The sequence below is a fragment of the Artibeus jamaicensis genome, unplaced genomic scaffold (assembly GCF_021234435.1).
Source record: "Artibeus jamaicensis isolate MK-2021 breed Jamaican fruit bat unplaced genomic scaffold, CSHL_Jam_final contig_585, whole genome shotgun sequence".
Classification (NCBI taxonomy): domain Eukaryota; kingdom Metazoa; phylum Chordata; class Mammalia; order Chiroptera; family Phyllostomidae; genus Artibeus; species Artibeus jamaicensis.
Window position 1 is genome coordinate 1,971,866 of NW_026521894.1, and position 25,816 is coordinate 1,997,681.

Sequence of the window (25,816 nt, forward strand, 5' to 3'; positions counted from 1 at the left end):
CATTTAGTTGTGTCATCATCATATAGAATCAGGCACAGAGTTTCTCGAGTCAGATTGCCTGGGTTTGAGTCCCGGCTCCACCAGTCACCCTATAACCTGGGGTAAATTTCTTAACTTCTCTGTACCCCAAGTCACCCATTCATTACAATGCAGATACTTAGAGCACCCATCTCATAGAGATGTGAGCATTACATGTATAAACTCTTAAAATAGTTCCTGACATAGAGTAAATGCTCCATTTTGTGGTTATTGTTATTGTATCTTCTTGGGGAGATTTTGGGGTCTGTGATAGGTATTGGGAGCCTTCTTTTATTCATGTTTGTGTCCTCAGGTCTTACCACTGAGCCTGGCACAAATAAGAGCTCACAAGGTATTTGCTGAGTTGTAGTCTATTAATAATGCTATTTTGAATTCAGTGGGGTGGGATCATGGAGTTAGCCCAAATGGGGGTTCTCTGACTGAACTCAGCCCCCTCTGAGGGCTACCTCTCCGTGGGTTACACCAGGGGAAGAAACCTCTGCTTATTCTGTGGGGAATGTATGTCACCAGCTCAGTGACACACTGCTTGCTCTCTGCAGACTGCCCCTATCTAAAGCCCAGCATTTCTAATGGACTAAAGGAGCTGGTGCCTTTAAATTTCACAGAAAGGGAAGAAAAAGCACTTTAGTTTCATTCTGCGTTCTCCATTAGACACCCTTCAGGTGTTAGCAATATTATGCTACAATTTCATTATCCATTAAAGCCAGGTAATAATAAGTACACAAAGGTATTTGGAACCTATTGTTGTTAATGAAAGAGATCAATCTAATTCAGAATGTGTGTGTGGAGAGCTCCTTGGAGATGGAATAGGCCCCAAGGTTAGCCTCTAATTGCCTCCTTGATGGTAGACCCCACCAGTACTCAATTTTGCATGACCGTCTTTATGACATAGTTGGAATTTTGACGCCCAGGCTCACGCTTCATACAGAAGCCCATTTTCCTCTTCTCCCAAGCCCCTCCCAACATTACTAATTCAGAAAGAATGGGAAAGTTGCTGGCATTTAAGTAAGATCCTTCCACCAGCTAAGAGTTTCTTAAATCTGGACCATGACTTTCTGGATTAGCAGAGTCTGTGATTCTAGGATTACTTGAGTGACCCTGGAATGATTTCCAGGGCTCTGAAGTCATTCTCTCTCTCCCTCTCTCCCCCCCAACCCCACCCTGATCTGCTGGTGCTCAGAAGGATCTTCTATCAAGTTTATGAACTGCATTCATTAGATATCTCAACAAGAGAACTCTACACTAAACTTAAAAAAAATTAAGTCAGAAAAAGAAGATAAATGAGGCACCTTCCAAATGCCCCTCTGCATTTTCCTAGAAGCGCCCTGTGGATCCCCAACTCCTGCCTGAATGGACACTTTACTAGTGTGAAGATCTGTGGTTGGACTCACTTTAGTTCCCACAGCTGTCTACCCTTTCTATCCAAAATGAGTTCCTAAATTTTATTCCTAACTCCTTCCATTTCTACCCTCATTCTTAAAAAAAATACTGCCATACAGAAATTGAATGCTTACCCTGCTGTTTCTGAGAACAAGTACCTCCGATAGTGTGTTGGAGGAAACCTCCCCTCCTGTGGCTGGATCTGGTGCCTGGCTGCACACAGACATTCTCGCAGGAGGAAGTGCCTGTGCTCTGGGCCCCTTGTGGGAAGCAGCCCGACACCAAAGTTTCAGCAGTGCACTCTAAGAAACAAGACGTGTCCTGGAGCTGGCAGGTATGATTGTACATTGGCTGGAACTAGTGGGGCATCTGGAACATTGGATTTCATTTCAGTGCAACAGTGAATATCAGACCCAGGGTGATGATGTATTTAGAATAGGTCGTTGTACTTCCTGCCTGCCCCACCCGTCCCCAACCCGCTGCTGGGCAGCCTGGACTGGGACACAGCAGGTGATTGGATTAAGAGGGAGATGACTCTTTCCTGTCAGGACCCTAGCAGACCCAATGTTTGAATGGAACTGGGCTCTGAATTTCACATCATTGGCCAAAGACTGCCGAAAAACACGGGTGCCTCGGTTGCTTAATTCAGAGCAGGATGTCTGGTACAGAAGAGGAGAACATGGGTCCAGGCACAGAGCACATAGTAGGAATGGAGAGGCAGGGAGGCTGAGGGAGGTCAAGGGAGACAGAAAATTGGGATAGTTACAAAATCTCCTTTAAGCTCCTGTGTCTGGCTCCCCGCCTTACTAAAAATGATTCATGACTCTACTCATTCCCTATTCTCTTACAGAGGGCCAGGGTAGAAGCCAGCCCTGCTAGATAACCCACCTTAGCCCCCAGAACAAAGAGACCCAGGGAAGAGCTCTGAGAACATGCAATCATAGGTCTGCCCGCCTCCATTACAGTACACTTCAATGTAAATGCTGTGAATGGAGAAGCAGCATGGCAGTGAAGAACACAGGGTATCAGGACCATGGCTCCTGATGTCCAGGGAGGCCTCTCCTTCCTTAAACAATCTTTTACACCTCTGTTCATTATAGTACATAGAAAATCTTTCACCACTGTTGAGAAGACAAATTAATATTTAGGGTGAAGGGTGACATTTACCTACAAATAATAGCTGACCTGTGGAGAGAGTGTGTGCATTTACTTATCCCATCTCTTGCTTTTGCTCATCTCTTTCCACACAGTGTAGGTAATGGAGTGTGCAGCATTCTCTGCAGTGCTTGGTAGGTGACTGTGTTCCACCTTGCACGTGCTACTCCCTCACATTTCCCTTTAATGCTCTCCATTATTTGGGCTGCATTAATAATGTTTGCAGGCCGATATCTTTAAAATTAATGAGGTGTTTACTCTTAGCCAAGAAACTCATTGAAATTAAAAAAGCTTTCTTTTTTCTCCTCCCTTTCCCTCACTAAAAAAAAAAGTGGACAAACAAGCCACAATACAAGCTTTGCTAAACACCAAGCAGAATAGGCAAGAACCCAAACTGCACCACCAGGAAAGTATGAGTTGTGATTAGCTAGTACCCAAGGTTATACATTAGCCAGGTTAAAACCACAGTGCTTTCTAAGAGCCTCCAATTTAACATGAGATTTCCTTGAAAGATGCATACAATACTTTTTAACCACTGGAGGGGCAGCTATATCCTCAATAACAGCTTATTTCATCACCGCTATCCCTTGGCACATAATTATCCAATGTAACTTTTGTACCTTAGTCTACTCTGAATTTTCCTTGTTATACAAATGGTTTATTTCCAGGATAATTCATCTTGTGTACAATACTGATCTGTCTGCTGTCTCTATTTTTCAATAGAGTCCATTACCTGGCATAAAGGATGCTCCCTCCTACCACTCCCCAAAACTACTATCACTAGCTGACTTTGTGCAACAAAGCAGAGCTGAATGCTAGTGATGTGAGTCCATTGGCTGCATGTGGCCCACATCTCAGGGTGGTTTGCCAGGAGGGCCAGGGAAGGGACAATGGCTGTCTATGCAGTGCAAAGCAATAGGCTCCACTCTCCTGTACCCGTTGTCCCCCCTCCTCCAGGAGCATTCTGGGTGGCACATCTAAGCAGTTCAGGTTTTCATGACATGTTTTTATGGCAGTTGTTCTCTCTGATCCAAAAACACCAGTGGTCTCGGAGGATCCTGCAGGTGATTTGTTAACTAATCCCTCAAGATATTCCAGTTAATAATATGGTAATTTTATGCATCTACACCTGGAATTAATTATTAATTTACCCAACTAAAAACAGGACAGTAATGTTAAAGAACCACCCTCCCAATTCTTTATTGTTTTTGTATGTTTTTCTCTCCATAGGAATTGGAAGCAAAGGTGTTAGTATATGCTAAAGGGCTGAGGGTTCCTGCTCTGGTGGGTGGTTCATGTCTCTAGTGTCTAAAAACCATTCTCTTTCTATTCACATGTGGAGCATCTACAGCAGGATTCTGGGATCTGTGACTGAACCTCTGGTCTCTGAAATGCCAGAGGGTAAAATGATGTCCAGAGTCATCTGAATTAGCTGTTCTTGAATGATAATGAATGAGAATATGCAACAGAGCAGAGATTTCTCGGCCCAGCACAGAAGGCCAAAGATTGCAGAAAAGTGGGCAACAGGGAGAGGAAGCAGAAGGACCTACATGAAACTGAATCTGTGCGAAATCTCCAGCGCTGCTCTGCAGGATGTTGTATGCTGAGGACACAGAAAGAAGTTCCCACTCACTGTCATTTGAAAATGCTTTTTTGTCATGCTTAATGTCTTCTCTGCTTCTCAGGAAGGCCAGGTCTACATCTTCCACTAAAAACAATAGAAACAATTGACTTACCCTTAGAGGGAGAGGTGCCAACACCAAATCCTTCATTTTATTCCTGCCCCTATGTGTATAACACAGTCTTATTGAGATGGCAGGGGGGTTCAACATAACCATTTTAAATTAGGGGTAGAGGTGTGGCATAAAATCTTTCTAGCCATGAAAAATACTATGAATCTAGCATTTGGGTTCCACTATTCATAGACTGCATGAATTCATAAATGGAGCTGCCCCTGCGACTTCTATAATATTTTCAGTGGCAGCAAAGGCCTAATACTGTATTCCCAAAGCAACAGCAGCAATTGGGCTGTACATCCGGGCACAAACTGCCTTTAGTCTAAATTACAGGAGGAGCCAAATAACTACAGGAAGGTATTCAGGTTTTGAAAAAGTCAATTATATACAAGAATGAAACAGACATGAGAATGGCATAATATAATTACACATATGCGTGCCAACAACCCAGTACACCTATATTCCCCCTAGAAGACAGTACCTCTCATAGTTTACCTGTGTGCAGAATGCTACTGAAGGTTAGGCTGCAATTCTGGATATCAAATGGAAAAGCATATGTCTCTAAACTGCATGCTGAGACCACTTGCATGGACTTAGAGTTCTTAATGGTCCCAGATGAGTTCACATAAACGTAGGGGAGGTCAGGTAATCTTTCAATGTCCACACTATAAGAAACAAAAAAGACCTTGTTGTTACAGGGACAGCTTTAGTTGTTTCAATACATACAATGGATTACAAGGTGGTAATGACCATGACACCCAGGACTAGCCCAGAAGTGCAGACAAAATCACTTTTCCCTGAGATAATTCACCTTTGCAAAGATGGGTTCAGTTATGACAACCTCATAAACTGACTCTGCTATTATGTACAGTTACTGTTATTTCTACTATTAATGCTACTATTATGAGACAAAGATAATCCATGAGTCACCTCAAGCATTAATAATGAACTCATGGTACTTTTAACCTGAATATTCCAAGAATAAGTTCCTCTTCAAGTTGAGAAACAAAAAATAGCAACAATGAATGAAAGTAAACAGAAACTGGCTTGAATATTCTAAGCAGTCTAAACCCCAAAGAAATACAGCCAACATACTTACAATTCATTAATGATGATATCAGGGGCCCAGATGGCACTTAGAGGTAGGGAGATCTCTCTAATATTGTCAAAGATGCTGGAGTTCCATGATAAAAACTCATCATCCCAAACCTGTTAGGAGTAACCAACAAGTCAACTTATCAAAAAGAGGCAATATCAACCTAACCAAGGAATTGAAGAGATATTTGGGTAAATTATCCAACTGATCAGCCTGTTGGTACTATCCATTAGGGTAGAGGACTTCCCATCCAACTCTTGAGGAGAGTAACCCCAACCATAAACCATGGCCATACACTTACATGGATTCAAATAAATTGGGTTAGCTGCAGACCTAATGAACTATAAACATTAAGATAATATCTATTCCCTAGAATAATAATAATGTTTAACACATCAAGATCAGGAGTGTTGGAAGGAATGCATGGAAGGAAAGAATCATTTACCTCACGGTACCATACATTTGTCTTTAATTTTTGGTTCTGTACATCCTGCAAAGCAAAAAGAAAATACATACAAAATATTAGCATGTCAGTAAATCAAAGCCCAATTCAACAATATGTCAATTCAGAAGAAAATCCAATGTAAATAAATAACACTGATTTGAAAAGCCTGTGTGCAGAATTCTATTGAAGGTTAGGCTACAAGTCTGGATTATTTTGACTTTTCAAGATCTGAGTATTTTCAGCTCCTGTTTATTACACACACTTGTCACTATGAGATTTACTATATTATCTATGACACAACGACTGCACTTGACATCTTGAATGATTTGCTAATCTCTTTTCCACTCTAATTAGTTACTCTACCATTAATCAAACTAAAAAATGATATGTAACCATAGCTAATTCTGGGCTAAAGGATGAGACCAAGCTTTTATTTGTAATCAAGACATTATTCATACTCTTTCAATGAAGTGTTACCTTGGCTGCTATTGGCAGTCATTCTTAAATTACCTTATGTTTGGATTTCTCTTCTTACGAAACAGACTAAATGAGCTTATGTAAATGAGATATATTTTTATTATGTAAATAGATGTGATTTATCATGTCTGCAAAGAGTCAGTGATTTTTTAAAAGACCCACAAAACAACCCTAAAAAACTCCTAATTTTTATCTCTAATCTAGCAAAGAACATTCTAAAACTACTATGTTCTTAGGAATTAAAAGAGAAATCTTATATCATACAAAAATTAATTGTAAAGGAATCATAAATCTAAGTGTGAGAGCTAAAACTGTAAAACTTGTAGAAAATATACAGAAGTAAATCTACATGACTCTGAATTAGGCAATGGCTTCTTAGATATGACACCACAACAAGCAACAAAAGAAAAAATAAATGGGACTTTATCAAAATTAAAAACTTTTGTGTTCTAAAGTACATCATCAAGAAGTGAAAAGTCAGCTCACAGAATGGGAGAACATATCTGCAGAGCATTTATCTGGTACAGACTTTGTATCTAGAATACATAAATAACTCATAACTCAAAAACAAAAAAACCAAACAACTCAAGTTAAAAATGGACAAAGTACCAAAGCAATCTTAAGAAAGAAAAATAAAGCTGGAGGGATCATATTCCCTGATTTCAAACTACATTACAAAGATATGGTAATCAAAGCAGTATGGTATTGGCATAAAAATAGAAACATAGATCAATGAAACAGAGTAGAGGGCCCAGAAATAAACCCATACATATATGATCAATTAATTTACAACAAAGGAGCCAAGAATATACAGTGGGGAGAGGATAGTTTCTTCAATAATAGTGTTGGGAAAATTGGACAGCCACATGCAAAAGAATGAAACGTGACCACGATCCTACACCAGTCACAAAAATGAACTCAAAATGGGTTAAAGAATGTTAAACCTGAAGCCATAAAACTCCTATAAGAAAACATAGTCAGGCCCTGGCTGGTGTGGCTCAGTGGACTGAGTGCCAACCTGTGATCCAAAAGTTCATGGGTTTGATTCCAAGTCAGAGCACATGTCTGAGTTTCGGGCCAGGTCCCTAGTAGGGGGTGTGCAAGAGGAAACCACACATTGATGTTTCTCTCTCTCTTTTCTTCCATCCTTTCCCCTCTCTCTAAAAATAAATAAGTAAAATCTTTATAAATAAATAAATAAGTAAATAAAACTTTAAAAAAAAGAAAACATAGTTGGTAAGCTCCTCGACATAGTTCTTATGATGATTCTTTCAATCTGACACCAAAAGCAAAGGCAACAAAAACAAAAATAAATAAGTGGGATAACATGAAGCTAAAATCCTCCTGCACAGCAAAAGAAACCATTAATAAAATGAAAAGGCAAACTACTGAAAGGGAGAATATAATTAAAAATCACATAACTGTTAAGGGGCAAATATCTGAAATATATGGAGAACTCACACAACTCAATAACAATAAATCTAATTAAAAATGGGCAGAAGGTCTGAATAGACATTTTTCCTAAGAAGACACACATAGGTACATGAAAAGACGCTGAACATTATTAATTGTCAGGGAAATGCAAATCATACCACAATGAAATATCACTTCACATCTGTCTGAATGTCTAATGCCAACAGACAAGAAATAATGAGTGTTGACAAGATGTGGAAAAAAGGGAACTGTTGTGCGCTGGTGATGGGACTGTAAATCGGGGCAGCCACTATCCAAAACACTATGGAGGTTCCTCAAAAAATTAAAAATTGAACCATACATGACCCAGCAATTCTATTTCTAGGTAATTATTCAAATAAAATAAAACACTAATTCAAAAAGATATATGCATCCCCATGTTCAATGCAGCACTATGTGCAACAGCCAAGGTATGGAAACAGTTAAGTGTTCATCAGTGGATGAATGGATAAAAGATTTGTGGTACACATATACCATGGAATATTGTTCAGTCACACAAAAAAATGAAACCATGCCCTGACTAATGTGACTCAGTTCAGTTGGTTGGTCATTGTACCACAAAGCTAAAGGTCACCACTTCAGTCCCCCATCAGGGCATATGCTTGGGTTTGGGTTTGGTCCCTGGTCAGGGTGTATATGAAAAGTAACCAATTGATGTTTCTCTCTCACATCAATGTTTGTCACCTTCTCTCTCTCTCTTCCTTCCCCTCTCTCTAAAAATAAATAAATACAATCTTTAAAAACAATAGCAACAACAAAAATATCCAAGCTCAGCCCTGGCTGGTATGGCTCACTTGGCTGGAGCATCATTATGTAAACAGAAAGATCACAGGTTTTAACCCCAGTCGGGGTGCATACCTAGGTTGTGTGTTTGTCCCCAGTCAGCCCAGTAAAAGAGGCAAGATTGATGTTTCTCTCTCACATAGATATTTCTCTCCCTTTCTTTAAAATCAATAAACATGTCCTCAGGTGAGGATTAAAAAAAAATCCAAGCTCATAGATTGAAGAGATTGGTGGTTGCAAGAGATGGGGAGTGAGAGAAATGGGTAAAGTGGGTTTTTTTTTATAGTTAAGTTAAATTTTAAAATATTTTTAAAGAAAACAAAAGAACAACTGGATTTGCAATCATAATGAAGGTTTAAAAGCTTTGGAAAGCACTATAAGTCTTATTGATTGTAAGCAGCCACTTACTATACAGCATTAGCTTTCCAAATGATAATTAAATTTGAACCAAAAGAATTATAGTAAAAATAATTTAAAATTTTGTATTTCGTAAGAAAATCATAGTATTTAAAATAAAACACTCAAAAGAATATCTACAAAGGCTTTGAAGGTTATGTGCTTTATATAATGTTTATTGGCTTTATGGTTAAATACACAACTCCAGTTGATTTCTTTTTAAATGTAAGGACAGAATTTAATTTCTCTATTAGAAAATCCTATGCAGAAAAAAATGGACAAAAGAGAAAATAGACACTTCTCCTAAGGAGATATACTCATGTACCACTTAACAACTTGATATGGTCTCTGAAGAGTGATTTTATCATTGTGCAAACATCACAGAGTGCACTTACACAAACATAGATGGTATAGGCTACTGCACACCTAGGCTTATGGTACAGCCTACTGCTTCTAGGCTACAAGCCTGTACAATGTGTTACTACACCAAATAATAAGAGGTCAAATCAAGCACAAAGGAAAATAATATTGTACATTGAAGAAATGCAGTAAACACAAGATGTATAAGGCTGCTGCCAGTGTATCATAGAATGCTGTTTAAAAGCAAACTTTTTTATAAGTAGAAAGAGTAATGATACTCTAAAATAATGATAAAAAGTATACATTGTAGATACCTAAACCAACAACATAGTTGTTTGTTGTCATTATTAAGTATTATGTACTATGCATAATTGTATGTGCTATACTTCTATAGGATTCAGCTCAGTAGGTGTATTTACATCAGCATCACCACAAGCACATGAGGTTGTGCTATGATGTTACTAGGAGATAGAAAGCTTTCAGCACCCATTATAATCTTATAGGACCACCACCACAAATGCATTTCATCATTGACCAAAACATTGTTATGCAGTGTGTGACTATACAAATACCTAACAAGCACATGAAAAGATGTTCAACATCACTGTTATGAACCAAATTGTGTTCTTCTTGCTAAGTGACACTAGGCCCAATACTAGCAGCAGCTGGCCTTGGTTCGTAGCTTGACCTTGCTAAGGCACCTCCAAGCCCAGCAGAAGTAGCAGCCGTTGCTTTGTAGCTCAGGAGGCCAAGCAGCCACACAGATGGTGGCTGACCGTGGCATGCACTGCCTGGGAGGCTCTAGAACCACCTCCACAAAGGACACACTCAAGAGGTGTACTCAGTGGACACCAGAGCCTTGCTGAAGTTAAGTCCTGCTCTGTGGGTGGGCCCCTGCACAGCTGAAACTCCACAGTGGTTGCAGCCATTCCTTATAGCTGATCAGCCTGAGGGTAAATCCCTCTTGAAAGCAATCAAGGCTTGACTACAACAGAAAAGTATACAACATACACAGGGGGTACACCTAGAGTGTCCAGGCTAAGTGATTGGAGAGGCTCTACCTTGGGACCTACAGAATACCTATTACATAAAGCCACTTTACCAAGTCTGGGAGATATAGCAACTCTACCTAATATGTATACACCAACACAGGGAGGCTGGCAAAATAAGGAGACAAAGAAACATGTCCCAAATGAAAGAACAGAACAAAATCCCCCCCAAACTAAACAAAATGGATACGAGAAATCTACTAGATGCAGGGTTTAAGGCACTAGTTATAAGGATGCTCAATGAATTTAGAAGAAGAGTAGATATGAGAACATTAGCAAAAGATAGGAAACATAAAGACAGAATTAGAAAACTTAAAAAAAAGAGCCAATCAAAAATGAAGAGTACTTTGACTAAAAGTAAGACTATATTACAGGCAATCAACAGTGGAGTAGATGAAGTAGAGGATCAAATGAGAGACTTGGAAGATGAACAAGCAAAAAACACCCAATCAGAATAGCAAAAAAAAAAAATTTAAATGAAGATAGTATTAGGAGCTTCTGGGGTAACTTCAAGTATAGCAACGTTTGCATTATAGGGGTGACAGGAGGAGAGAGAGCAAAGAATTGAAAACCTATGTGAAAAAATAATGACAAAAACTTCCTTAACCTGCTGAAGAAAACAGACATACAAGTCCAGGAAGTGCAAAAAGTCTCAAACAACATAAACCCAAAAAGACCCACACCAAGACACATCATAATTAAAATGTCAAAGGTTAAAGACAAAGAGAGAATCTTAAAAGCAGCAAAAGAAATGCGGTTAGCTATCTACAAGGGAGCTCCCGTAAGTCTCATTCCTCAACAGATTCTTTGCAGCCAAGAGGGATTAGAAAGAAATATTCAAAGTGATGAAAAGCAAGGACCTACAACTAAGATTACTCTACCCAGCAAAACTATCATTTACAATGAAAGGACAGGTAAAGAGTTTCCCAGAGAAGAAAAAGCTAAAGGAGTTCATCACTACGTAACCAGTATTACAAGAAATATTAAAGAATCTTAAAATGGAAGGGGGCATGGGTGGAAAACATGAAAGGATTAAGAAGTGCAGATTGGTAGTTACGTGTCCTGGCTGGGTGGCTTAGCTGGTTGGAGCATCATCCCATACAGAAAATGTTGTGAGTTTGATTTCCAGTCAGGGCACATACCTAGGTTGCAGGCTCAGGCAAGTATGGAAGGATGGGAGGCAACCAATCAATGTTTATCTCTCTCACCTCTCTCTCTCTCTTTCTCTCTCCCTCCACCCCTTTCCTCTCTCTCTAAAATCAATAAACATGTTCTCAGGTGAGGATTTTTAAAAATGTTTAAAAAATGAAATTGGGCCCTGGCTGGTGTGGCTCAGTGGATTGAGCACTGGCTTGTAAACCAAAGGGTTGCAGGTTTGATCCCAAGTCAGGGTGCATGCTTGGCTTGTGGGCCAAGGTCCCCAGTAGGGATCATGTGAGAGGCAATTGCACATTGATATTTCTCTCCCTCTCTCCCTTCCCCTCTGTCTAAAGATAAATAAAGTCTTTTAAAAAATGAAATTGGTAGTTACAGAATAGTCATGGGGATGTAAAGTACAGCATAGGGAATATAATCAATAATATAATAACTGTGCAAGGTGCTAGATGGGTACTAGACTAATCAAAGTGATAGCCTAGTAAGTTATATGTCTAATTATTGAGTTGTGTACCTGAAACTAATATGTTGAGGTCCAAAACAGATGTTGAAAAGGGACAATCCCAAACGAGCCCCGGATAAAGTTAGGCTGACCAGGAACAGGGAAATTTTTACTTCCTAAAAGGGCTAACCGCCAACTGCACAAAGAGCCTTTTGAATATCCCTAATGAGCCAATGGCAATCAGCTGTTTAGAGCTAGCCAATAGCTAACAGCCACATCTGCTTCTGTTCAAAGCTTGCTTGCATACCCCTATATAAGGACATAGCTGTAAGTGCCAGGGTGCGGCTCTCATCTGCAGCTCTCCTGAGCATAGTGTCCTCGGACACTCAGAGAGCTCGCCCCTGCGCAGGTAAAACTTGGCCAATAAAGTGACATCTTGAAAATGCTGAAAGTCTCCGAACCTCTGTTTCTCGTGACGGCGGATGCAACAATAGAGTGTTGTATGTCAACTGTAATAAAAAAAAAGTGATTTAAAGTAAGAAAAAAGACATGCTAAGTAAAAGAAGTCAGTCACAAAAAAACATTGATTGTATGATTCCATTTATATGAATGTCTAATATAGGCAAATCTAAATAAAATGTTTATGACAGGCAAAGCTATATAGATAGAAAATAGGCTAGTATTTGCCTATGCCTGGTAGGGGTGGGGCATGGGGTGTGACTGCTAATGGTATATTGTTCTTTCTGAAGTGATAAAATATTCTGAAATTGGTGATGATAGTTATTCAACTCTAAATATATTAAAAACCCCTGAATTGTAAAGCTGCTAATTTTAACAGCTGCTAAATTATATTAATAAAGACAAAGGAAACCCTTTTTAAGACATTTCCAGGGAATTTGTAAGTAAGAAAGCTGACACAAACTGTTAATGACATCACCTTAAACTCATATTTTCTATTCTTTTCCATGTATAAAAATTGCATCCTTGGAAGAAGAAAAAAAGAAATGGGAAATTTAAGATGAAGACATGTCAAATAGAATATGTAAAATGTATGCCTTGATGACTAATAAAATAATATAGTTTGGGGAGTTGAAGGTATGAAAGCAAATCACAACTCCATTTTCCTTCCAGAACAAGGTATGTTAAATTAATTATCCAGTCAATTACTCAACAACATCAAAAATGTATCATTTTTCTACATTAGGTCAAGACTACCCCTCTCTTCAATCCAGGTTGGGTGGGGGGGTAAAGAGATACTCTTGGTACTTAGTCCATTTGGATGGTTCACCTGGAATTGTGCAGTACACAGACATGCACATGATGATATCATTTGAAAGAATAACAATAAACTGTTTAGATTAAAGCTCTTTCTTTTTGTAATCAAGAAAGCAAGTCATGAGTGAATAAGCATTTCAGGTTTCTTGAGAAAGAATAAGTGGACTTCTGGCTAAGTTTGAGGTATAGATAGGATGCTTTGCCTCTCACATAGCCATAAGAAAGTAACAACCAATCCAAAAATAAAATCAACAAGATCTGCCAGAAAATTGAACTGTATGGAAGTCTTACAAGGAGTTAAAGAAGAAACATTCATCCAGAGGAGTAGGAGGGGCAGAGATGGGCAGCCAGGGAGGAGAGAAAATGCAGAAAGATGGCCAGCAGAATGGGTGATCCCACATTCACATGCAGATAGAACCTGGGAGGGGCAACTGGGGAGCAAGCATTTCCAGCCCCAGGACAGACCACACAACTCAGGGTTCCAGAGCAGGAGGAAAAAAAAACCAAAAAAACAACCTTATAACCTCTGGCTATAAAAACTGTGGGAGCTGCAGTGGTGAAAAAACTGCTGGTCTCTCAGGAGAGTCTGAGGGGCCCACAGGGTCCCAGAACATACACAAGCCCACTCACTGGGGAAATCATCAACAAGGCAGCAGCTGGAAGGGTGCCAGTCACTTAGGGGAAGTGGGGAAGTGACTGAAAGTGGGGCAAGAGCAGAGCAAGAGGCACTATGCCCTCTCTAACCCCTCTCCTACATACAGTGACACAATGCCATGTAGTGGGTTGCCCCACCCTGGTGAATACATAAGGCTCTGCCCCTTACAATGTAACAAGTACACTGACAAATAGAGGAGACAAAGAAATATGGCCCAAATGAAAGAACAGATCAAAACTCCAGAAAGTGAACTAAATAATGGAAGAGATGGCCAACCTATTAGATGGAGAGTTTGGAACACTGGTAATCAAGATGCTCAGAGAAATGATTGAGCATGACATCAAAACAAAGGAACAAGTGAAGGCTATACAAAGTGAAATTTAAAAAAAATACATAGGCAACCAACAGTGAATAAAAGGAAGCTGAGACTCAAATCAATGATTTATAACAAAAGGAAGAAATAAATATTCACTCTGAATAAAAAGAAGAAATAAGAATCCAAAAAAAATGATAAGACGCTTAGGAACCTCTGGGACAATTTTAAACATACCAATGTCCAAATCATAGGAGTGCTAGAAAGAGAAGAGAAAGAGCAAGAAATTGAAAACTTATTTGAAAAAATAATTAAAGAAAACTTCCCCAATTTGGCAAAGGAAATAGACATACAAGTTCAGGGAGTTCAGAGATTTCCAAACAAGTTGGACCCAAAGAGGATCCATTTAGAATTGAAGGGCAGATAAAAGACTTCCCAGACAAGGTAAAGCTGAAGGAGTTCATCATCACCAAGCCCTTACTAACTGAAATGTTAAAGGGATTTATCTAAGATAGAGAAGATCAAAACCATGAACAGTAAAATGACAACAAACTCACAACTACCAACCACTGAATCTAAAAAAACAAACAACCGACTAAGCGAACGGCAGGAACAGAATCAGAGAAATCGTGATCACTGAAAAAGGGGAGAAAGGGGGGAAAGTTATAAGGAATAAGAAACATAATTGGTAGGTACAAATTAGACAGGGTGGGGGTAAGAACAGTATAGGAAATGGAGGAGCCAAAGAACTTATATGTACAACCAATGGACATGAACCAAGGGGGGGATTACTGGAGGGAATGGGGGTACCAGGCAGAGGGTGACAAAAGGGGAAAAATTGGGACAACTGTAATAACACAATCAATAAAATATACTTAAAAAATAAAAACGGATTGTAAACAGTTATGTGTCAGTGGCTCGACAGGGGCTAGTTGGAGTGAACTTGAATTACAGATTTCTGTGGACTTCTCATGAACGTGTGGGAAAGGCGGGTTTTAAAGTAGTATTCAAAGTGAAAAGACTGAGTTCACAAGTATTTCCTGCATGGGGATCAGAGGGGATCAGAGGGGATGCCCAGCCAAGATCAGCAATGCAGTGGGAAAAGGCCTCTACTGAGAGCGCCAGGATAGGTGACACCACTTACTTTCAAGGTAGCAGCTGAGAGTTGCTGAAATAAGTCATGTCTCCCCACAAGAGCACAAAAGCTTTGGTTCCAGGTTTAGCTGCAATCAATGAGAGTTCCCCACAAATAGGGGGAAAAAAAACAAGTCCAGTTGCAGTTTATGTTACCAGGAAATATAGGTGTTCACTACTCTTTCACAACAGATATACTTCTTACATCTAGGAAATGCCTTGACCAGTTTCTTTGTCACCACCATGCCAAGTCAGGAATGTATCTTGTCGACTCAGTCGTGTGGCTGGGAGAAGGTCTCTTTGTTATAATGCTTTATTTTCACTTCATTTTTATTCAGTCGATTCTTTTTTCTTTTTCAATATATTTATTCTTATTTATTTTATAACCCTTAAAGTATAACAAAAAGAGGTAAATCTCAGTGAAAAAATTAAAACAATAAAATAATTTAAAAAAATAAAGATTGGAAAATGACCTCTGGGTTGTTACCAACTGGTTCTTATTAAGTGGCATGTTGAAGCCGTAGCTCATTTTTCTCTTCTTACCCATTGCTTCGTGATATTATATGTGATAATAATGTTAAGAATTTCTTTTCTAATGTCTTATGGGGGTGTCTGGGAGGATTCGTTATTCAGCCCTAAAGAACACAACGTCAAGAAGGAGTCTGAGGCTAAAACTGAAATCTTTTTTTTTCTTGTCAAGGGAAGCAAGTTTCTCAATGCCAGCTGGCAAACATAATTGGTTCTCTAGTGGCATTATTCACAGCTTTTCTCTCTGTGTATATCTCTCTCCCCCTGTTTTTTCTTTAGATACCTTCCATCTTGCTTGTTAAAAGCAAAGGATATTTCAGAGAATTGGAATTCATTAGTCTTCCTAACAGAGGGAGTCTATTTAGATCTAAATTGGTGGTTAGCAAATACACAGATAATTCCCGTACATTCTTGTTTATCTCTCCCATTTCTGAAAACTATAGAAACAGATGCCTCAACGTCTGGCTGGGAGGCTCTAGTCAATGTACTGGAATACAAAGGTATCTAGGATTCCAAATTGACAAAACTGACGAGGAACAAATTGAAACTTTTCACTGTTGAGTAGATTATCTCTATAATCAGATTTCCCTAAGGTACTCATAATACCCAGAAATTCTAAGACAAGACTGTAGTCTTTTGTATAAACAAAACAAGAGGCAAAACATTATAATGGAAGTGAGGTGCAGTGATGAACGCTGGACTGGAAGCTCTTCGCCCCAAACAAAAGTCACCAACACAAGCTGCTGGCAAATGAATCCAACAAGTTATTTATTCACATTGGGAGTGTCCTTGTCTGAGTAGAGTCTATGAGTGATTTGATCAAGACTTTCAACACTGGCCTTGCCTCTGGAAAGAACTTTAGGTTTGGCTCACCTGAATGTATTACTTTCACAAAGCATATTAGACTAAGTTACTCATAAAGATAATCCTATGATTTGGAGTTATGTATTTTAATTAACTAATTCGTTTGTTACACGAATATCTTTGAAGCAAGACATAGTGTGTTACATATTGAGAGAAATATGAGTAATAAAGTCATTCCCTCAAGTAGCTTATTAATAAATTAGGGTATGTGACATTTTAACATATAATTACATGCATTGAGAAATATATAGACTTCAGTGTATTTAAAGAAAGGTGACATTGCTGTCAGCTTGGAAAATTGAGGGGAATTATACTACGAGCTGGGATGTAAAGGACTATAATATTTTGCACATGGGGAATGAAAAGGAAGATATTCAGTGGAGGAAAGGGCAGAATGAATGACATACAAGAAGGAAAACAACAAGGGGTTCCATTGCAGTGGAGTATTGGGCACACATAGACAATAAGACATGTTAAGACAGCAGATAGAGATTAAAAAAGAGGAATGGAATATAAGATGTTTGCAGATTTCTCAAGGAAAGTTTGATCCAATAATATAATATGTCTCACATATTCTAGTAAAAATTAGGATATTCCACAACAGTAAAAAGAGCATACCTTTGGAAAAAATAGTGTTCTCCTTACTTACCATAAGGAGTCTAATTGTATTTATTTTTTTATTAAGGTAGGAAGAAAGAGTTAGATAAAGGTTTTCAACTTGATGTACTTGTTCTAAGGGAAAATACTGATGTAAAGACCTCACTTCTTTTCTATAGTTATCTCCAAAAGGCCTCTAAATGAAAGCCTAAACAATTATGGTTTATATTAATCAATTTGAAGTTAAACAGTGGAAGGATGAGGAGACACCTAAAAGGAAGTCTTAATCCCTTACTCAAGGCTGATTATTCCTCTGCCCTGAGGAACCACATGACATGGTTCATACAATGTGTCTTTATTCAAATCATGCTCTTTCCATTTTACCGTGTCTGCTAATAACTCACTGACAACTAAGCATCAAGGACTCGCATATCTTAAGTAGGTAAAGACACAGACACAGGAAATTGCCTCCAAAATTCTAGTTTCATATCCCATTAGAAAAGAGACTTAAAGGAGTTTTCTATTGGAGTGTTGTGTAAAAGTAAGCTTTTTGGAGTAGAGGTGGGTATTTCCTAGCATTTAATTAAACGATATTTTCTAGAATCTTAGATCTAGTATTTTTACTGGTGTGAGTGAGAAAACAAAACTGGGAAGAGTAAAGTTGATTACTAAAAGAGGAATTTTTGGTTATTATTTAAGTTTTCCTGTTTACAAAAATATAATGATTAGGGATTTATTTAAGCTGAAGAAAAATCATTATAAAATAACATATCAGACAAAAAATCAATTTAAACCTTGTTATAAATATCAATTATATTTCACTTTTAAATTTTTAAATAAATTTCAATGTCTAATTTTTTTAAGTATATTTTATTGATTATGCTATTATACTTTTCCCAGTTTTTTCCCCTTTGCCCCTCTCCACCTGATACTCCCCCTGCCCTTTGTTTAGTTCATGTCCATGGGTAATGAATATAATTTCTTTGGCTTCTCCATTTCCTATGCTATTTTTAAATCCCCCTGTCTATTTTGTATATACCAATCAGGCTTCTTATTCCCTGTACCTTTTCCCTCATTTTCTCCTTCCCCTTCCTTGCTGATACCCTCCATATGATCTCCATTTCTGCGATTCTGTTCCTGTTCTAGTTGTTTGCTTAGTTTGCTTTTGCTTTAGATTCATTTGTTGATAGTTGAGTTTGTTGTCATTTTACTTTTCATGGTTTTGATCTTATTCTTTAATAAGTTCCTTTAACATTTCATATAAAAATGGCTTGGTGATAATGAACTCCATTAGCTTTACCTTGTCTGGGAAGCACTTTATCTGTCCTTCCATTCTAAATGACAGCTTTGCTGGATAGAGTAATCTTGATTGTAAGTCCTTGATTTTTATCACTTTGAATACTTCTTTCCAGTCCCTTGTTGCCTGCAAGGTTTCTTTTGAGAAATCAGCTGATAGTCTTATGGGAACTTCTTTGTAGGTGACTCTCTTCCTTTCTCTCGCTGCTTTTAAGATTCTCTCTTTATCATATAGTTGTTCTAAGGGAAATTCAAATCATGTGCCTTGGTGTGGTCCTCCTTGGGTTCAACTCCTTTGGGACTTTCTGAGCTTCCTGGACTTGGATGTCTATTTCCTTTGCCAAATTGGGGAAGTTTTCTTTCATTATTTTTTCAAATAAGTTTTCAACTTCCTGATCTTTCTCTTCTCCTTCTGGCATCCCTATGATTTGGATATTGGCAGTTTTGGAGATGTCCCAGAGTCTTCTTATAGTCTCCTCATTTTTTAAAAATTCTTTTAAAAAAAATTCTGTACTGGTTGACTCTTTATTTCTTCCTTATGTTCCAAATTGTTGATTTGAACTCTGGCTTCGTTCTCTTCACTGTTGGTTCCCTGTGGATTTTTCTTTAATTCACTTAGTGTAGTCTTCATGTCTTCTCTTATGCATTTGCTGTACTCAGTGAGATCTCTAGGCATTCTTATCATCAGCGTTTTGATCTCTGCATCTGATAGGTTGGCTAGCTCTTTATTTCTTAGTTCTTTTCTGGAGTTTTGATCTGTTTTGTTTTTTTTTTCATTTGGGCCATATTTCTTTGTCTCCTGGTGTTTGGCAGTCCTCCTGGTATTTGTTTCTGTGTATTAGGTATAGCTTCTTTGACTCCATCTTGGACCACTTGTTACATTGTAAGGGGTGAAGCCTTAGGTATTTGCCAGGGTGGGAAAACCTACTTTGGTGCTTTGTGGCACTGTATGTGGGGGAGGGGTCAGAAAAAGAACAATGCCACTTGCTAGGCTCTTGCCCTATTTCCTGTCACTTACACCACTTCTGGTGTGCAACCAGCACTCTTCTAGCTGCTGCTTCTGAATCCCAGAGTGGGTGGGTTTACATATACCCTAGTGCTGTACAGTTCCTTTAAATGGACTCTTCTGAGAGACTGGCAATTTATTCCACTGCCCCAACCTCCACTGGTTTTTACAGCCAGAAGTTGTGAGGTTTTATTTTCCCAGTGCTGGAACCCTGGGTTGCAAGTGGTCTGGCCTGGGGCTGGGATGTCTTGGCTTGCTCTCCAAGTGCTCCTCCTGATTTTATCCACCATACATGAATGTGGAATCACCTGTTCTGCCACAACGTCCTCTTCACCCTGGTTCCCTATCTCTGCCCCTCCTACTTGCCTGAATGAATATTTCTTCTTTAAATCCTTGGTTGTAGGACTTCCATACAGTTTGATTTTCTGGCAGTTCTGGTTGCATTTTGTTTCGAGGTTAGTTGTAAACCTTATTATGGTTGTATGAGGGGGCAAAACATGTCTACCTATGCCTCCATCTTGGCCAGAAATACTCAATGCCTAATTCTTAATCAGAAAATCAGAGTCTATGATTCATAGCATAGTTATAAGATATCAATATAGAAAAACACCTTTACTGGTTCCTCAAAAAATTAAAAATGGAACTGCTTTATGATTCAGCAACCCCACTTCTCAGAATATATATGAAGAATTCCAGAACACTAATTTGAAAGAATATATGAACTTATGTTCATTGTAGCATTATTTACAATAGCCAAGATATGGAAGCAACCCAAGTGCCTGTCAATAGATGAATGGATAGACCTGGAGGGTATTGTGCCAAATGAAATGAGCCAGACAAAGAAAGACAAATACCACACGATTTCATTTATAAGTGGAATCTAGGGAGCAAAATAGATGAACATACAAAAGAAAGACATACTCACAGAGAACAGATTAATGGTTGACTGAGGAAAGGGGGACTGTTGGAGGATTGGATGAAAAAGGTGAAGGGATTATGAAGTATGAACTGGTGGATATGGAATAGTCATCAGAATGGGAAGTAATGCATAGGGAATACATTAAAATTGTTATTAATATTGTAATAACTATGTATGGTGTCAGGTAGAGGCTGGAAATATCAGGGGAACCTCTGCAGAGTATATGATTGTCTAACCACTATGCTGTTACACTTGAAACTCGTACAAAATAATATTAAATGTAAACTATAATTGAAAAATAAAATTTAAAAAAGGAAGAAAAACACATTAAAATAAATTATAGTGAAATTATTGTTATTTTAACTTAATTCAATTTAAGTACATTAAAATAATAACATTGTTTTGTGGGATATATTAGGTATGTAAATTTAAAATTGAGGACAAAAGTAGTACAAAGGATGAGGAGCAGGTAAATGAAATTTTACTGCTGTAAGATTCATACATTTTATGTGAAGTATAATAATGTGAATTCTAAGTACATTGTATTAATTGAATAATGGATAGGGAAATCCCTAAAACAACATTAAAAAAATATACAGGGGGATGTTAAAAGCCATTAAAAGAACTAAAAGTAAATGTTAAAAAATTTAATTTACCTAAAATAAGAGGAAAAGAAGAATGCAAAACAAATGGGGCAACTAGGAAATAAATAAGAAGATGGTATTAGTAAATGGACAAAAAACTTTAATTAAAATGCATAGATTGTCTGGTCTAAAAAGCAATACCCTGGACTACTGCTCTGCAACAAAAAAGAATGAACTGTTCATATACATAACAGCTTTGAGGAACAAGAAGGGAATTTTACTAAATGAAAAATGATCTATCTCAAAAGTTTCATACTGAATGGTTCCATTTATAAAATAGTGATTTTTCTTTCTTTTTTTCACATTTTTATTGTTGTTCAAGTACAGTTGTCTGTATTTTCCCCTGACCACCCCCTCACCCTAGCTTTTTTTCTGTTGTTGTTCAAATACAATTGTCTCCACTTCCACCCCCACTCCTCCCCTACCCTACCCATCACCACCTTCCACTTTCATTCCTACCTGCCTTTGGCTTTGTCCATGTATCCTTTATACATATTGTTTGACAACCCTTCTCCTTTTCCCCCCCATTATGCCCCTCCCTACTCTCTGATTACTGTCAGTTTGTTCTTTATTTCAATGTCTCTGGTTATATTTTCCTTGCATGTTTGTTTTATTGATTAGGTTCCACTTTTAGATGAGATCATAAAATAGTCTTGAGGACTTCTGGTCAAGATGGTGGTGTAAGCAGACATGGCTCACCTCTTTACACAACTACATCAAAATTACAACTAAAGTATAGAATAGCCATCACTCAGAACCATCAAGAATTAAGTTGACTGAAAGTCTGACAACTATGGAATTAAAGAAACCACACCCATCCAGATTGGTAGGAGGTGCACCGGCAGAAATCTGCTAGCCCCATACCCATGGGTAGAATATAAAAATTTGGGAGGGATATCTGGGAGCCAGGAGTCCCAGCCCCATACCTGGGCCCCCAGCCCAAGGTTCCAGTGCCAGGAAGATAAGTCCTCACAAGTTCTGGCTGCAAAAACCAGCAGGAATTGAATCAGTGGAAGAAACCTCTAGTCCCAAGGTGTTCTTCTTAAAGAACCCACACATGAACTTGTCTACTCAGACTCACTCCCTCTGAGCCTTGACACTGTGGCAGCACCTTGTAAGGCACCAGTGGCACACAGAGAAGAGCTGAAGTGTCTGCCATCAAGGTGAGTAAAGGCCACTCTCCCTTTGCTAAACCCAACCCCCACAGATCTGGCAAGCTAGTGCCATATCTGACATTCCATCAACCTGGCTAACACTGTTTGACCCACTTTGGAGATACTCAAAGACTGTGCCCCACCCAACTTACAGTCTGAAGCTGCTTTTACATATGAATGACTGGTTTTGGCTCATGCTTCACAACTTCCCAAATCCTACTAAACAAGCAGCAGCTGGCTTCATTGAGCCCCAGGCCTGGAATTAGCAGCAGCCAGCCTAGATTCACAGCTTGGGAATCTTGCTACCAAGCCCAGCACAAGTAGCAGCCATCTCAGATTGCTTTATAGCTCAGGAAGGGTAACCCTGGGCAAAACACAGGTGGGAGCTGACCTTGGCCTCCATCACCTGGGAAACCCCAGAGCCAGCACACCAGTGTATGGCTAAAAACCACGTCAGAGCACCACTACTCTGCCACTGCGCCACTGATCCTCCATAGTGGTGGAGGTTGATGGTTGGTAGTAACAGCCAATCCTTGCACAGCTGACTGGCCTGGGTAAATCCCTTCCACTGATCTGCCAATAAGAACCAAGGCTCAGCTACAAGAGGAGGGTGTGCTCAGCCCACACAGAGGGTGCACATCTAGTACCCAGTTTGGGGGATAGAGGAAGCTGTGCCACTGGACCCTACAGGACATGTACTACATTAGGCCATACTAGCAAGACACAGAGTAAAAGCAGCTCTACCTAATACATAGAAACAAATACAGGAAGGCTGTCAAAAAGAGGAGACAAAGAAACATGACCCAAATGAAAGTACACATCAAAACTCCAGAAAAAGAGCTATACAGAAAATGGAAATAAGCAATCTATCAGATACAGAGTTTAAAGCATGGGTTATCAGGATGCTCAGAGAATTTAGTAAGGACCTCAGCAGTATAAAAAAGATCCAGTCAGAAATGAAGAATACACTGATTGCAATAAAGAACAATTTACAGGGAAACAACAGTAGAGTGGATGAAGCCAAGAATCAAATCAATGATTTGAAACACAAGGAAGCAAAAAACAACCATGCAGAACAACAAGAATACAAAAAATGAGGATAGTATATCAGCCTCTGGGACAACTTCAAGAGGTCCAACACTCGCATCATAGGCATGCCAAAAGGAGAAGAGAAAGAGCAAGAAATTGGAAATATATTTGAAAAAATAATGAAAGAAAACTTCCCTAATTTGGTGAAGGAAATAAACATGCAAGTCAAGTGAGCCCAAAGAATCCCAAACAGGATGATACAAAGAGGTCCACACCACGACACATCACAATAAAATGCAAAGGTTAAAATAAAGAATCTTAAAAGCAGCAAGAGAAAAGAAGTTAGGTACCTACAGAGGAGTTGCCATAAGACTATGAGCTGATTTCTGAAAAGAAACATTCCAGGCTAGAAGGGATCGAAAAGAAATATTTCAAGTCACAAAGCAGGTACCTACAGCCAAGATTGCTCTACCCCAAAAAGGATATCATTTAGAATGGAAGGACAGATAAAGAGCTTACCAGACAAAGAAAACTAAAAGAGTTAATCATGACCAAATAATTATATATTTATGTATGTATGTATGTATTTATATTTGATCCTTATTGTATTTTTTCCATTACCATTTAGTTCCCTTATATTGTACTCCCCCAAGAAATCACTACACTTTTGTCCATACCCATGAGTCTTTTTTCCTTTTTGCTCAATCTCTCCACCTTCTAGTCCCCCTCCCCCAAGAGCTGCCATCTGTTCTCCATTTACGAGTCTGTCTCTGTTCTGCTTGTTAGTTCAGTTTGTTCATTAGATTCCACATGTGAGTGAAATCTTATGATATTTGTCTTTCTCTGACTGGCTTATTTCACTTAGCATAATTTTCTTCAGGTCCATCCATACTGACATGAAGGGTAAACTTTTCTTCTTTTTTATGGCAGGATAGTATTCCATTGTGTAATTGTCTCATAATTGTACTGGTGGACATTTGGGCAGCTTCCATATCTTGGCAATTGTAAATAATGCTGCAATGAACATAGGTATGCTTATGTTCTTTTGAATTCATATTTTGGGTTCCTTTGGATACATTCCAGAAGTGGGATAGCTGGATCAAAAGGCAAATCTTTTTTTTTTTTTTGAAATTTTTAAAAACGCATTTATTTATTTATTCATTCTTCATTTATTTTTAAAGTACATTTTATTGATTATGCTATTACAGTTGTACCAATTTTTCCTCCTTTATCCCCCCTCCAGCATTTCCCACCCTTAGTTCATGTCCATGGGTTGTACACATAAGTTCTTTGAATTATCTGTTTCCTATACAATTTTTGGCCTCTCCTCATCTATTTTATGCCTACCAATTTTGCTTCTTAGTCCCTGTATCTTTCTCCCCCATTCTTCCCCTCCCACCCCCACTGAAAATCCTCAGTGTGATCTCCATTTCTCTGGTTCTGTTCCTGTTCTAGTTGTTTGCTTAGTTTTACTTTTTGTTTTTTAGGTTCAGTTGTTGACAGTTGTGAGTTTGTCATCATTTTACGGATCATAGTTTTGATCATTTTCTTTTTCTTGGATAAACTCTTTTAACATTTCATATAATAAAGGCTTGGCAATGATGAACTCCTTTAACTTGACCTTATCTAGGAAGCACTTTATCTGCCCTTGCATCCTAAATGAAAGCTTTGCTGGATAGAGTCATCTTGGATGCAGGTCCTTGCCTTTCATGAGTTGGAATACTTCTTTCCAGCCCCTTCTTGCCTGCAAGGTTTCTTTTGAGAAATCAGCTGATAGTCTTATGGGCTCTCCTTTGTAGGCAACTGTCTCCTTTCCTCTTGCTGTTTTTAAGATTTTTTCTTTAGCTGTAATCTTGGATGACTTAATCGTGATGTGCCTTTGTGTGTTCTTTGGATTCAACTTCCTTCGGACTCTCTTGAGCTTCCTTAACTTCCTAGAAGTCTATTTCCCTCACCAGATTAGGGAAGTTTTCCTTCATTATTTGTTCAAGTAAGTTCTCAATGTCTTACTGTTGTTCTTCTCCTTCCGGCATGCCTATAATTTTGATATTGGAACATTTCAGGTTGTCCCAGAGTTTTCTAAGCTTCTTTTCAGTTTTTTGAACTCATTTCTTCATTCTGTTTCAGTTGGGTGTTTATTTCTTCCTTTTGTTACACATTGTTGCTTTGAGTCCTGGTTTCCTTCCTGTCACTGACGGTTCCCTGAATATTCTGCTTTATTTCACTTTGGGTATCCTTCATTTGTTTTTTCATTTTTCAATCAAGCTCAATAAGTTATGTGAGCATTTTGATTACCAGGGCTTTGAACTCTCTATTGGATAGGTTGGACATCTCCTCATAACTTAGCTCTCTTTCTGAAGGTTTGCTCTGTTTTTTCATTTGGGGCATAGTTCTTTGTCTCCATGCACCTGTTAAG

General features: G+C 38.6%; 1 protein-coding gene across 1 annotated transcript in view; it reads right to left on the minus strand.

Annotated features, from left to right (window-relative positions):
* The window catches only part of HTR3B (5-hydroxytryptamine receptor 3B), a 57,111-nt gene that overhangs the window by 5,546 nt on the left and 25,749 nt on the right, over positions 1 to 25,816 (minus strand). Inside the window, exons 4-7 of the mRNA XM_037151314.2 lie at positions 5,852 to 5,896; positions 5,410 to 5,519; positions 4,806 to 4,975; positions 4,125 to 4,282 (exon numbers count right to left, since the gene is read on the minus strand). Coding sequence (XP_037007209.2) covers positions 4,125 to 4,282; positions 4,806 to 4,975; positions 5,410 to 5,519; positions 5,852 to 5,896 — 483 coding nt within the window. The remainder of the gene's footprint in view (positions 1 to 4,124; positions 4,283 to 4,805; positions 4,976 to 5,409; positions 5,520 to 5,851; positions 5,897 to 25,816) is intronic.